This window comes from Cebidichthys violaceus, unplaced genomic scaffold (genome assembly GCF_023349555.1).
Source record: "Cebidichthys violaceus isolate CVI_PGR_0920_01 unplaced genomic scaffold, fCebVio1.0.p SCAF_77, whole genome shotgun sequence".
NCBI lineage: Eukaryota > Metazoa > Chordata > Actinopteri > Perciformes > Stichaeidae > Cebidichthys > Cebidichthys violaceus.
In genome coordinates this window covers 555,372-570,827 of record NW_027176961.1, presented here as the reverse complement: position 1 = coordinate 570,827, position 15,456 = coordinate 555,372, and the positions used below count along the sequence as shown (strand labels likewise).

The following is a 15,456-nucleotide window of genomic DNA, read 5'->3' as shown; positions in this document are numbered from 1 at the left end:
AGGATTGAAAATTGGCCTGTAACCAGTGTCCCCACTCTCCAGAGCTAAAACATCGTCTCCACAATGGTATACAAACACACACACAGCACCCAGAGCTCATTAATTAGTGCTGGTTGATAACGGAGCACAAGCTTGTTGCCAAATGACGCAGCAGCTGTTCACACAGTCACAGTTTCTAACAGCTGCACTGTATGTGTGTGTGTGTGTGTGTGTGTGTGTGTGTGTGTGTGTGTGTGTGTGTCTGACATGTGGTGTAATTACCCTTTCGTTCTGAAAATCGGATTAAAAAACAGCTGACTGTCAAACCTGCTGCTGGTTTAGTTTCACTGTTTAAATGTCCCACTTAAAGTGGAAGTTAAGAAGAGTGTCTTTGTCTTCTTCTTCTGTGACATATTTCACAGGAGAGAGGTGAACATATACAAGAAGGGTTTAAATCAAATCCTTGGTTATAGATTGGACATTTTCACACACTTGAAACTAGAGATTGAGACCATAAACTCATGTTTACAATGTTTACTGAGGGAATAAATCAAGAGAGAAGTAGAGTCATTTTAGACTAGACTTCTATACAACCAGAGGAGTCGCCCCCTGCTGGACACTAGAGAGAATGCAGCTTGTTAATTATGTCTGGTACAATAAACGTAAATAAACGTCTTGTGTTGCATTAAGAGACTAAACTATATTTCGTTGTGCATCTGTCTGTCATAGAATAACAATAAATTAACTTACCTTCTTGTCTCTTTTCCGTTCAGCTCCTGTTAACCCACATCTCAGTAAGTATCCCAACCCCTCAACAAATACTCTGAGTCATTCATGTGTTCATATTTTAAAAAGGTATTCAGATATACATGTAATGTGTGTGTGTGTGTGTGTGTGTGTGTGTGTGTGTGTGTGTGTGTGTTCAGGGGAGTTCCAGTGTGGCTTTGAGGACGAGGCGTTGTGTTTGTTCTCTCAGGACAAAACAGACGAGTTCGACTGGACGCGTCACAGCGCCGCCACACGAGACACCAAATACACCCCTAACACCGGACCGAGCGCCGACCACAACAGCTCCAAGCAGGGTACACACACACACACACACACACACACACACACACACACACAACTAGGCTAATTAAAGTTAAAGGAACAAACTTCCTCTCTGATGTTTTGATCCTCGATCCTGCTTTAATAAAGGTAAAATGGCTTTTGTGGTAAATTTATATTTATATATACTGTAGATGTTAACTGGGCAACGATTGCAATTTTTAATCTTGATTAATCTCATTGTTATGAGCAAAGTTCAACAATGAATTCATAAGTAGTGTATTGTGTACTTTTTATTTTTTTAAGTACTGCTATATGAACAAAAGTACAATAACATTTGGTTTGAATCACTTTAAACAAATCAGGTTCTTTTCAACAGCAGTATTCTTCACACAGTATCAGTTAAAATACAGTTATAATGATTCTGATCATAGATATTCAGTGTTCATAACTTTATCTTCATGTGTAATAGATGATGTTTAAATATACATCTTGAAAACTGTAAACTTATCTACGTCATGTTTTTATGTTTGTTAAATTCTCAGTAGGATAACTAAATGATATGATTATTATACATATTACAAACAAAAACACTTTAAAAACTCTACAAAAATAATTTAAATTAATCATTTATTTTTTGTTTTTTTTGGTATTTTGGTCAGACACATATGCAACGCTGAGTACCGTGTACTATGTGTGGTATTTGTTATAAATGTACTTGCTGAGTACCGTGTACTATGTGTGGTATTAGTTATAAATGTACTTGCTGAGTACCGTGTACTATGTGTGGTATTAGTTATAAATGTACTTGCTGAGTACCGTGTACTATGTGTGGTATTAGTTATAAATGTCCTTGCTGAGTACTGTGTACTATGTGTGGTATTAGTTATAAATGTCCTTGCTGAGTACTGTGTACTATGTGTGGTATTTGTTATAAATGTAGAGGGTGATAAGATACTGTACTGGAGGGACTTAGGACCCAGGGGAATGAAGGTGAAGGAACCAGGAAGAGACGCCACACAAACAGCTGTTCACCGCTCACTGCCCGGTGTTACGATGGTGTTACGATTTAACCAATGCGTCTGTTGTTGTCGTAGTTACTGCAGCTGTTGCAAATTTACGCATTCGTCTGAAGGTCTCCAGATAACAGGGTCCCTGGTTAAACCGTAACACCGGTTCTTGTCCGCTTTATAATAAAAAAAAACTGCGTTAACGCGCGATAAAATAATTGTTGTTAATTAATGAATGAATTAACGCAATATTAACGCGTTAACTTGCCCAGCACTAATATATATATATTTATTTATATATTTATTTATGTCTCTATATATATATATATAGAGATATAAATATCTATATATATCTATATGTATATATAGATATATATATACAAATAAATAGAGTGACACATAACTGCCTGAAAAACAGCAACTTATTGTTTTTACACTTCAGGTAAAACAAACAAGTTGAAACATGTTTATCTGTAAGCGTTAGAGGAGCTGATAGGAGTCAGGCCAGCAGTGTTTTAATGCTAAGCTAAGCGTCTGCTGGCTGTACATCTCTCCCATCAACAAAGAGATGTCTGATCTGTGAGACATCGTTTGTTCATCAGGAGTTTTACAGGAAACACATCAACAGTTGATGTTTTTCGTCTCTGACAGAAGTGGAGCCGAGGATTAAAACTGACACTCATCGACATCGAACAGTCTCTGATCGGTGCCGTTCAGGACGGGCGACGCCCACTCTGAACGCTATAAGAGGCTGACAATAAAGAGCAGCAGTGAAGCAGCCGGAGGAGTCGTCGGCTGACTGAATGAGAGCAGTTTGACGGCCTGTAGAAGGTTCAGAGAAGAAACACGTCTGCAGGACGTGTCATTAAGAAGAGGAGGATATCATTAAAAAGAGGAAGAGGAAAGATACTTCCAGCTTAGTTAGAAGTGAAAGTTAAGAAGAGAGAGAGATCATGTAGGTCATAATCATAGAAAGTGAGTATCAACTTCAAATGTTCAGTAATATTCAGGTTACGTTATTAATTATGTTACGTTAAGTTAGGTTGTTAAGTTACGTTAAGATACATTGTTTGTTAACGTTGCCGCGTTACGTTGCCGCGTTACGTTGTTGCGTTACGTTGTTGCGTTACGTTGTTGCGTTGCGTTGTTGCATTGTGGCGTTGCGTTTGTGCGTTGCGTTGTTGCATAAGTACAACAAAATATAAAATATCACAGTCAGAAAATAATAAACATGGAGACGAAGGAGCACCGTGGAAATAAGCTTTTATCTTTGTTGCGTTTTCATCCTCGAACCTCTGAACAATGTCTAAATTGATACATTTTCCAATGGAGTTTGGCGTCTCTCCTCCTGAACAGACAGACGGACGTTATCAGGAAGAAGCAGCATGTCACAGATACAGACTGTCAGACTGACTTTCACAGCCCGATTACAGCGAGGACAACGTCAGACTCAATTATCTTTGTTCTTTCAACGCTGACTCTGGATCTGTTAGTAGGCGTAATAAGCCGAGCTGTCAAACTGTCCGATACGGCTTCGGTTAGATAAACATAACTTCTACATCGGTCCCGGAGCTGAAATAGTTTGTAGAACACAGTGACAGTTTAGAGTTGACAGTTTTATTTTGTTAATTTACTTCTTACTTTTGAACGGTGGGGACTTCAGTTTGACAGATGGAATTATTTCAGCTGTTAAAAATGTTCAAGCAGAGGGCTTCTTTCTGGAGACGCCATTTATTTTATTTTTTTAGACAGATCTTCAACAATGGTGAAGGAAGGATTCTGTTGGAGGAAAAGAAACAGAAAGTTTGTTTCTAAACAAAGATAAAACCTGTTCTTCCAGTTTATAGCCTGGAATCTAGATATAAACTCTTCTCTAATGTCCTCCCTTTGAAATATTGATATATAATATATATATAATACCCTCCTGACAAAAACTAACACAAAGTTAACGTTAACAACTGCATTGAAATCAGGAATATTGAATATTAACTATATTGAATTTACACTTTTCAATTGTTTTATTATTTTAGTAATTTTTCATGACTGATCATGTTTTTCAATGTGTCGTGGCTTTTTCATTCGGCTCATTGTTTAACTGCAATGAAAAGTAAAGATCTATAAAGTATTAAAGTATTTATCATACTGGAATATTTTGGGTTTAGTGGAGGAGATTTAGTTTTTTATGTTTGTTTCACTCATTTTAAAAATAAGGAATTTGAAGAATAATGATAGTGATGAGGTTCCCACAGAAGGACGTTATAGTTTCCTCTGTGGAGTGAACGCCTCCTTTATACTCCTGTATTAAAGTATATAAGTATAAAAATATAAAAGTATACATGTATAAAAGTATAAATGTATAAAAGTATACATGTGTAAAAGTATACATGTGTAAAAGTAAACATGTGTAAAAGTAAACATGTATAAAAGGAAACATGTATAAAAGTAAACATGTATGAAAGTATACATGTATAAAAGTATAAATGTATAAAAGTATACATGTGTAAAAGTATACATGTGTAAAAGTAAACATGTGTAAAAGTAAACATGTATAAAAGGAAACATGTATAAAAGTAAACATGTATGAAAGTATACATTTATAAAAGTATAAATGTATAAAAGTATACATGTAGAAAAGTATAAATGTATAAAAGTATACATGTAGAAAAGTATAAGTATATAAAAGTGTGTAGCTGCGGCCGGGTGTCAAACAGCCACACGGCACAAACACAGAGTGTGAGTCACAACCTGCTGCAGCTCCTCCAGGCAGGAAGAGGCTAAATAATCCAATGTGATTGGCTGTCAACACCTGGTCATCAGACCACGTCCTGAGGTCGTGAGACTGGGTCAGGAAACCCTTCAGCTCCGAGCTCATTGGTTCCTTCTGAAGACCTTCGTCTTTAAAGTTTCATCAGTCGTCTCCTAAAACAGCTGGTCTCTGTAGTTTTTATCAAATAAACAGGAAAGAGGGACTTTGTTGGGGACTATTTTCCGCAGCGGATGAATCCACATTCAGTGTTTGTATGTCAAACTAAACCAGTGTGTGACGATGATGATGATGATGGTGGTGATGAAGGAGCAGCAGTGATGAGTTTTAATGGAGAGACATCAGGATTCTTGTTAGTAGAAACCTTCAACATGAAGAAAAATATAAATCATATAAATATATAAACTGCCAACTTCTGTTTTTACTTTTAAAGATGAAGTGAAAACAAAAATAAACTCACCACAGCGGGGGGGGGGGGGGGGGGGGGTTCTTTTGTGATGTGAAGAAAATAAAAACCTCTAAACAAAAGCTTTTTCATTTCTGCGGACGTGACTTCACACTTTGTGACGGCAGAACAATTTATTTTCACTGCCGGAGGAATAAAAACAAACAGCAGGAAAATAAAACATAGATGAACGTTAGGAATGTTAAAAAAGAAGAACCATATTAAGTCACACTCATGTGGCACTAAAGCAGTAGAAAATTATGAGTTTGTTTGTCTTTATCAGAATTATGAAATAATAATTCATAATGTTGACTTGAAAAACAACTTTAAAAGTCTACATGTTGCTTTCATACCTCATTCTTTTATTTAGATTTATATTACTGTTCTTTCTTGTTTCAGGCAGAAATAAGCCTCAGCAAAACATTCAAATAATTCAAATAATAATAAATAGATAAATAAATTAAAATATTATGATTCACATTAAAAACAATAATTTAGTTGTAAGATTATATAAGAACAGTTTCAAGTGTTTATAATTGTGGCTTTTACTTTGTTGTAATCATATAAAATCATATATTTTATATAAATAACACGTATTATATGTATTAACTATATCAGATACAATTACATTAATTGTTTAAATTCATGGAGTAATTATTACAGCAATATTTATGATATATTCATAAATACCCTATGCCTGCCAATGAAGACCATGAGCTGTGACTGAAAGGTCCTGAATAAGTGGAACTTGAAGCTCATCGAATGTTTCTATAACTAATTGTGAACCGTTGATAAATGTTTAATAACCTCGTTAATCAGATTTGTTCATGTGTGTAATAGATGAATGTAAAAATGTCTTTACAGCTGCATTTAATGAGCTAATACATAGAACAGGATTCACTGTACAACAGGAGGAACGTAGAACATAGAACAGGATTCACTGTACAACAGGAGGAACGTAGAACACAGGATTCACTGTACAACAGGAGGAACGTAGAACATAGAACAGGATTCACTGTACAACTGGAGGAACGTAGAACATAGAACAGGATTCACTGTACAACAGGAGGAACGTAGAACATAGAACAGGATTCACTGTACAACTGGAGGAACGTAGAACATAGAACAGGATTCACTACAACAGCAGGAATGTAGAACATAGAACTAACACATCCAGTCAGTCGATGTGTGACGACGGCTGTCTCTTCATTTCCTGTTGAAAATCTTCTTCTTCTTCTTCTTGGCTTCTCTCTGCAGCAGATCTCATTAAAATGAGCCTCGGGGGTAAAGCGGTTTAAATCTGCTGTCAAACAGAAACATGCGTGCTGAGTGTTTTTTTGTGTTCACTTTCATTTGTGCGGATTGTGTTTTTGTTCCTGCTGGATGAGCCGGAGGTGGATTTGTTGGCTCTGCTGTTCCTGCTCTCTGCTGGACTGGCGCATTAGCTTCTACTGTCTCTGCAGCCTCGTGGGTTAATCTGTGTGCAGGTCAACGGGAGGCAGAGCGAGGCGGGGTCACGGGTTCAATTCCCTCTGCGGCTCAGGAGGTCAAATTAAATGGAGAGGAACATTCTGTTGGATTCATGTTTCAGTTTTTACCAGCAGAGGATTTCAAAGCGTTTCAATATGAAATCAAATGTAAAACGATGAATTGTTAGAAGTGAACTTGGCTCCTCTGGATGTTGGTTCAGACTGAAACATCTCTGGAAACATTGGACGTTCATGTTCCCCAGAGGATGAATCATACCGGAGGTTTACTGTAGCTAAAAATGATCAGCGGGCCAACAGATCTTTTTAAAATGGTGAAGGAGGGAGTGAGGGAAGGAGTGAATGAGTGAGGGAGGGAGTGAGTGAGTGAGTGAGTGAGTGAAAGAGTGAGTGAGTGAGTGAAGGAGTGAGTGAGTGAGTGAGTGAATGAAGGAGTGAGTGAGTGAGTGAGTGAGTGCATGAAGGAGTGAGTGAGTGAGTGAAGGAGTGAGGGAAGGAGTGAGGGAGGGAAGGAGTGAATGAGTGAGTGAAGGAGGGAGTGAGTGAATGAAGGTGAGTGAGTGAGTGAGTGAGTGAGTGAGTGAGTGCATGAAGGAGTGAGTGAGTGAGTGAAGGAGTGAGGGAAGGAGTGAGGGAGGGAAGGAGTGAAGGAGGGAGTGAGTGAAGGAGTGAGTGAATGAAGGAGGGAGTGAGTGAAGGAGTGAAGGAGGGAGTGAGTGAAGGAGTGAGTGAACTGAAGGAGTGAGTGAGTGAATGAAGGAGTGAGTGAGTGAAGGAGTGAGTGAGTGAGTGAGTGAGTGAGTGAAGGAGTGAGTGAGTGAATGAAGGAGTGAGTGAGTGAGTGAAGGAGTGAGTGACACTGTTTTAGTGTTTAAAAGTATTTAATTAATTTAAAGTAAATGTACAGAAACACTTCATGTGATATTCAGACTCACCAGTTGTTGCGTCGTTGTTCAGCCTCTGGAAACACTGATCTTTCAGTGTAGCTGGTTTAAAATCTGAACATTTAATATTGTTTCACTCACGTTGTTCGTATTCAATCACAATCAGTTGGTCCTCCAGTGTTCAGTGAAACACTGTTGGATAGATTGTGACGATTCATGATCCCCAGAGGATGAATCCTTCCTCCTCTGTTGATCCTGTGACTTTCCCTTACTAATAGAGTGCATGATGAGGTAAACCATGAGATCCTGTTCCATGAGGTGTCTTCATGACGTGTGTGGTCTCTCAGGTTTCTACATGTACATCGAGACGTCGAGGCCGAGGCTGGAGGGAGACAAGGCCCGGCTGCTGTCTCCCACCTTCAACATGAACTCGAAGACCTCCTCCTCCTCCTCCTCCTCCGTCACCTACTGCTTCGCCTTCTACTACCACATGTACGGGAAACATGTCGGTGAGTCTGCAGCGAGCCCTCAGATAGAGGACGGCATAACTAATAATACATATTTGGAAAATAATACATTATTATTAATAATGATAATCCTAAATATGATTAATAATCCTAAAGCTGAGCTGGGTTTGTGTCTGCAGGAGCTCTGAACGTCGTCCTGCGTCAGAAGGCTCAGCCGGTGATAGACAGCTCGGTCTGGAGTCTGATCGGTAACCAAGGAGACCGCTGGAGGCAAGCCAAGATCAACATCCACCCAACCGCCGCCTTCCAGGTACAGGCCACGCCCACTTCACCTGGATACAAAGCATCCACGTTTACTGCTGCTGCTCCTTCACAATAAGACACTTCATCGGCTGGCTTTTATTGTGAAACGGTGCGTCTTCTTTTTCTGTGGTAGATGGTGATGGAGGGAGTCCGCGGCAGCGGTATCGAGGGAGACATCGCCATTGATGATGTCACCATCAAGGAGGGCGAATGTAAAGACCCGCCCCCCAACAGTGAGTACAGTCTCCTCTTTACTCTTTAGTTATTATTATGTTTACCATATGAAACTACTTACTGCTGAATCATTCCCATGATGCACTTCTCCCTGAATTCAACATCAGGAAGTAAAATCATCTCATGACCCCTCATCGGACCCAGAACCTCAGTTTAGGAACCTCAACTTTAATTTAGTCTCAATTTAACCAAAAGTGAATTAAAGCTGCTATTGTTTTAAAGACTCCTCTCTCTCTCTCTCTCTCTCTCACTCTCTCTCTCTCTTTCTCTCACTCTCTCTCTCTCTCTCACTCTCTCTCTGTCTCTCACTCACTCTCTTTCTCTCTCTCACTCTCTCTCTCTCTCACTCTCTCTCTCACTCTCTCTCTTTCTCTCTCACACTCTCTCACTCTCTCTCTCTTTCTCTCTCTCTCTGTCTCTCTCTCTCTGTCTCTCTCTCTCTTTCTCTCTCTCTCTTTCTCTCTATTTGTCCCTCTTTCTCTCTCTCTCTGTCTCTCTCTTTTTCTGTCTCTGTCTCTCTCTTTCTCTCTGTCTCTCTCTTTCTCTCCCTCTCTCTCTCTTTCTGTCTCTTTCTGTCCCTCCCTCTCTCTCTCTCTGCCTTTCTCTCTCTCTCTCTCTGTCTCTCTCTTTCTCTCTCTCTGTCTCTCTTTCTCCCTCTTTTTCTGTCTCTCTGTCTCTCTCTCTTTATCTGTCTCTCTCTCTGTCTCTCTCTCTGTGTGTCTCTCTCTCTCTCTCTCTCTCTCACTCTCTCTCTCTCCCACACAGATCTGAGGTCTCTCGCCCCGCCTCCATCTCCTCATATATGGCAGCTGTGCGTCACTCTGAGTCTGGCTCTGATTGGCCGGCAGAGGTGACCCCACCCCCCACCTTTCTACGGGACGCCACAACCTTTGACTCATCTCCCCCCCCATCTAATCCCATCAACCCCTCCCCCCCCCCCCCCCCCCCCCCCCCCCCCCCCAACAACCAAAGATGCAGTCAGAGACTTCCCGTCAACATGGCTGACACAAAAGGTCGAGTGATCACACGGAGAACGTTTTAGTAAACATCCAGTCTTTATGCTAAGCTATGCTAAGCTAACAACATCCACATACTAACACATCCACTTGAACATCTCACTCTGATGTGTTCACAGCGGACAATAACAACGCTGACGTATTTAGTCCAGGATGACGTCATGTTGAGTGTTGATGGAGCTGCTACAACGTTAGCTTAGCACAGCACCGATCGATCCGAAAGTATTTTAAAAGTTATTTGATCGTTGTTTTGAGGAGAGAACTAACAAAACATGAATTCAGACTTTTTACAAATCTGATAGTGGTTTTATATAGTAGTTCAATATTTAGTAACGTGTGTTTGCTGTGAACACAGAATACGACTGAATTCCAGATCGTTAAACTATGAATCAAAAGGTCACACATTTAATTTGTCATAGGAAAAGGCCTAGTTTTATGCTAAGCTAACAGCATCCTGACTCAGAGAACACGGTTAACTTGCGTGTAAAGTTCAATGTTTATGCCTGTTACCCTGGTTACCTGTTAAACACCCTAAATGAACATCATGCTGTATTGAAGAAGACTGTAAACTAGAGATTGAGACCATAAACTCATGTTTACAATGTTTACTGAGGGAATAAATCAAGAGAGAAGTAGAGTCATTTTAGACTAGACTTCTATACAACCAGAGGAGTCGCCCCCTGGTGGACACTAGAGAGAATGCAGCTTTAACACATGAAGCTTTGAAGAACTTTAAAGAATAGCAATCGTTTTTGAGAGGAAACTCACCCATCAGCCATCATATTCTTTGTTTCTTCTTCTTCACTTTTCTCCGGTGAACCTCGTTGACCTTTTGGTTTCAGCTCAGCAGCTCAAAGCACAGAGAAAGAACGACGCTTCAGAGGAACAAGAGAGGAAATAAGAGCTCGAATGTCAGCCTTCCTGACCCCCCCCCCCCCTCCCCCTCTCCATCCCCACTCATACACCCCCCCCCCCCCCCCCCTCCACAGATCAACAGTACTGTACCACGAGCTGGACGGACAAACGTCTCTCTCTTTTGGGGGGGTTTAACTTTTTGCAGCGGATCGACAGTATAAATTCTGACGTCTGTGTGAGGAGAGTTCACTCCGTCACGACATCAAGTGCCTTCAGACTCATGGGGGGGGGGTCGACGTCGTCACAGAGACGACTAAACAAAACGACAACAAAGAGGAAGACGTCGTGAAGACGTTGTAATGTCAAAATGGCCGAGGAGGAAATGTAAATGTTTCCCGGTTCTGATTATGCAGAAAATTAGTTTCTTACAGATTTTTTTTTTTTTTTTTTTAAAGATAAAAAAGTGTTTGCGATCACTAGAGGATTCTGGGAAACGGGACGCCATGTTGGATTGCATTCAGAAGACGTCGACTCAACAGGAAGCTCACAGAACAAACATGCAAAATCATAATCTGTGAGGATCTGTGTGACTGGACATTTCAAAATAAAAGACTTCCTGCTCAGAGGATTTTTCAGCCCTGAGCCAATGGGATTCAAGCATTTGGTCTCTCAGAACTATTTTAGTATTTCAAAATAAGAGTTTTCAGAAGAAGGTGGAGACTTTTGACTGAGATCATCAGTTACCTTAAACTAGAAAAACAATGTGTAAAATCAAATCTTATATTGTTCCTATGATATTATAGGGGGGGGGGGGGGGGGGGGTCACGTTATCTTTTTGTTTGGTTGGATTTATAGAGGGGGGGGGGGGGGTCTTCAGTTCAGGTTTCTTCATTTTATTTTGGTATTTGTGCAAAAAGTCCAACAGAACAATTTAAAAGATTAAAGAAGTGTCATGTTTTGTTTTTTGGGAGTTGTTGGTTTGAGATTTGAGTTCTGCTGATCAAACTTTATTTAAATTACAAACTAAATGACCGGCTGAGGATTCATTTCAAACAAACGAAAGCACAAAAAGACAAAATGTTTCAGTTGAACACATCTGTACACATCTGCATCATTTGAAAACAAGTGGAGGAAAGTTTAACAAGTTCGGGTTAATTAACTAATTAAAACACTGAAGAAGATTGACTTTGACTTAATATCTAATTATTTTTGGAAAGGTAAGTCTCTTGGTTATTAATACATCATTTTTAAAAAAGTCCTATTTTTGCATGAAAGTGTGTAATTGCGACTTATGTCGTCTCATTACTTTGAATTGGAAACTTTTGAGTTGCCGTCACAATTTAAAAAGTCATCGTTCTCTCAAACTAGCTCAAACGTTTTAAACTTTTTTTGTCGTCATTCCTAAAATTGTATTAATTTTTTGTCAGAAATGGGCCTCCGTACATCAGCCTCCGTACATCAGCCTCCGTACATCAGCCTCTGTACTTCAGCCTCCGTACTTCAGCTGGTGAACAGAAAAACCACACGACTGCTTCTATAAATTCAGTGGTTTGAAAACATTTTAACCAGAGAAGACGTTCAGAGACGCAGTGAAGCACACGGAGCTCGTGGGGGGATTATCAACTCAGGATCTGATTCAATTGAATCGATTTGATCGACTGAAGGTGGACTTGAGTTTGTGAGCGGTTTAGTTTTCTGGAGGACCGGAGAGTTCTGGATCTGGATCCATGAGAGAAGACTAGTTTGAAATGATTCACTGTGTCTTTCAACATGTTTTTATTGGTTAATAATGATAATCCATGACTTAAAGCCATCGTTACACGCTGATGTTAGACTGATGAGTTCAGCTGAGGATCCGTTACTCCCTCCGATAAATGTCTTTTATTTTGAATGTTTGTTGGTTTAGTTTCCTGCCTGTGGCGACTCTTTTCCTCTCGGCGTGTTCTCCACTGCAGCTGATAATCACATCTGTATTAAAGCTCCTCTGGGAATCACTTCATCACAGTAACTGTTCATGAGGCGCCAGCGTGTTCCTTCACTTATTCATTTTTAAACTCTGCGGTTGTTGATTAGAGTCACAGAGATAAGCTGCAGTTTAATATTTAAATGTAGGATTCTTCAGTATGGAAGCCTTTTAACGCCGGAAGAGAGATACAATGGAGACGTGATGAAAGAAGTTCCATCGGACTCAAAGTCAAGCCTTTCACTGACTGAGTCTGAATTAAATACAATATAATAAATACAAATAGTTATATACCGTGAGAATGTCATTATTTAATCATATTTCATCTATTTTTGGGGGCTTCTATGAATTTGGGTCCAATAAAAATATGTCCGCCACCGACAAAATAACTAAAAAACACAAAAGGTTTTTTTTATGTTAATAAAAATGTGTGATTTATGTTATAATATTGAGAGTGAACTTCAGGAATACGCTTCACTTTTAAGAAAAACGGCAAATCAAACGTGATGTTTTCAGTAACAACGCGACTGGAACTGAGACTTGAAATCTAAAATAAATGTTTTTCTCCGGCCCGTTCATCAACTCTACCGCTGCAAAAGCTGCGTTTTGGTAAAATATCTTTGGATGCATTTCAAATTTAAAGTAGTGTCTCTAATAACATAAACATCACGTTAATCCTCTCTGTTTACAGTGAGACTCTTAGAGTAGAAGAGTTGAGTCATTCAGGCTCTCATCGGTGAATTAAACTCGTCTACGTTTCAAATGGTTCTTCAACGACATCGAAGACGTCTCTGCAGTGGAAACACGTTCATTCCCCTGAAGATTCTGGACGAGAGATATTTTTATAACTGTGATTATTCTCTGCAATAGATTCTCAGATCAGACTGAAGGTTTCACTGGTTATTATTATTATTATTATTATTATAATAAATACACTCCAAATGTAACTTTTAACTGCTGTCTGTCTTCATATGTGTGTCAGTCTGTGTTTGGTTTGTGGTTTTTCATAGAACGTCTTTGTGGGGGACCCTGCTCATTGATGGTCTCTGGGGGGACTCTCCTCGTAGATGGTCTTTGGGGGGACTCTCCTCGTAGATGGTCTTTGGGGGGACTCTCCTTGTAGATGGTCTTTGGGGAGACTACTCGTAGATGGTCTTTGGGGGGACTCGTCTCATAGACGGTCTTTGGGGGACTCTCCTCTTGGGGGGACCTGTCTATAGTTACAGCTTTAGATTATGTTCAGTATGATTAGAATCTAATGTAATAAATAATTTAAATATAATGATTGACAGCTCAAAATGAAAGTTTTCGGAGGATGAAGAAAGAAGTGAAAGAGAAACTTTTCCCCGTCTGGATGTTCATCACAGTCGACTTCAAACAGACCTGCTGTGTGTTTAGTGAATGAAGTGAAAACTAAACCTGCTTTTAGAAGCATTTCACTCAAAGTTCTGACGTGTTTGGTGTCTTTTGGAGACTTTTTCATTTCCACTAGAATTTAAAATAAAGTTCTGATGATTTGAACAACAACCTGCATTTATAAAGATGAAGACGTGTGTCCTACACAAAGGTGCAGTGGTGTACATATATATATATACATATATATATATATATATATATATATATATATATATATATATATATTTATTAGATTTCAGGTGTAACGTTGGATAATGTAAGATATGATTAGAGTGAAATAAGAAAACAAACCTTTATGCTCTTTGACAGTTGGCACGAATACATAATTCCCACTCAGTATAAAACTCCATGAAACATACTTAACTGCGTATGTTTCTTAATGTTTGCATAAACAAAAGTAAATCAAAAGCCTATGTTGACATGGAGAGGATGGACAGTTTAGTTTCTCTTCCAGCTTGTGACTCTACACTGACTTCCTGTTTGCTTCGTCCTGTAGATGTCTTCTCGATAACTATTTACTCATTGCTAAAGTTTGAAACTAGCCGGTCGTTATTAAACAGTTTACCAAACTACCAACACACTACGACAGGACTGGTCCTGGAGAGGTTTCAACGGACGGGATCGTTTCTGTTTCTGTTAAGTATAAGTCTACTTCACAGAAGAATAAATGAAGAGCCTTTTGGAGATGTCCTGGTTCTGGTCCAGGACTCTCACGTTTGTGCTGCTGTGGATTTGTATTTCTCCATTAAGTTCACGTTGGAACTATAATTAATAGTCTTCAGGGTATTTCTCTGAGCTGGATCATTCGTCAGCTCTGACACGATGCTGCCGGCTAACTAACGTCTTCGACGGCCGCTTTGTTTACTGCTGCCCGTTATTTACTGAATCCAGCCCGGCTTCACGGCAGCCTAATGGCCGCCATTCATCATCCCTCAATTGATTTTCCATTGCAGCGCTGCAGAGTGTTAAGCAGATCAGGTGGGTGGAGACTCTGACTGTAATGGGTTACTGAATCCCTGCTGGACCGGACTAGTTTGGCACAGCATGGCGTGGTTGTGGTTTTAACATGTCAGTAAATCACTCATGTCACAAAATGAGTCTTGAGATCAATGTCTTTTAAGCCGAGTAGATTTCTAATCTTTGGTTGTGGTTTCAGAGGTGAATAATCGTCACAAACATGGCCGCCTGCTGTCACGTGTTCTTGTTCCTAAACAAACATGGACGCCAGCTGTCACGTGTTCTTGTACCAACTTTTTACGAGTTGTTGTTCATCAGCTTGATTACTGTTTATATGCAGCAGCTTTTGAGCTGAAAAGGCCAACAATAATGTACTGTCCAGTTCACTCTCACACCACAAACCTTCATGCTCGCCATTCTTCTCTCCCTCAGCGACACACAGGTGATGTCATTGGTGGCCATCGTCAGTCCAAAACATTTGTGAAAGACTTCCAGCGACAGGATCTGATTTATGATTTTGTCTGTCAATGTTCAACCACAGTGAAACAAATTGAGCAATAACGTAAAGAGCTTTGAACCCAACCCACATCCGGGTCCACCAGAGAGTACTATCTCTGATCAGGGACTAG

General features: G+C 39.8%; 1 protein-coding gene across 1 annotated transcript in view; it reads left to right on the top strand.

Moving 5' to 3' along the window:
- Positions 1-9,551, top strand: part of mdga2a (MAM domain containing glycosylphosphatidylinositol anchor 2a) — a 51,736-nt gene extending 42,185 nt beyond the window's left edge. Inside the window, exons 12-17 of the mRNA XM_068737236.1 lie at positions 753-773; positions 906-1,061; positions 7,964-8,125; positions 8,263-8,393; positions 8,520-8,619; positions 9,386-9,551. Coding sequence (XP_068593337.1) covers positions 753-773; positions 906-1,061; positions 7,964-8,125; positions 8,263-8,393; positions 8,520-8,619; positions 9,386-9,474 — 659 coding nt within the window. The 3' untranslated portion in view covers positions 9,475-9,551. The remainder of the gene's footprint in view (positions 1-752; positions 774-905; positions 1,062-7,963; positions 8,126-8,262; positions 8,394-8,519; positions 8,620-9,385) is intronic.
- The last annotated feature ends 5,905 nt before the right edge of the window (positions 9,552-15,456 follow it).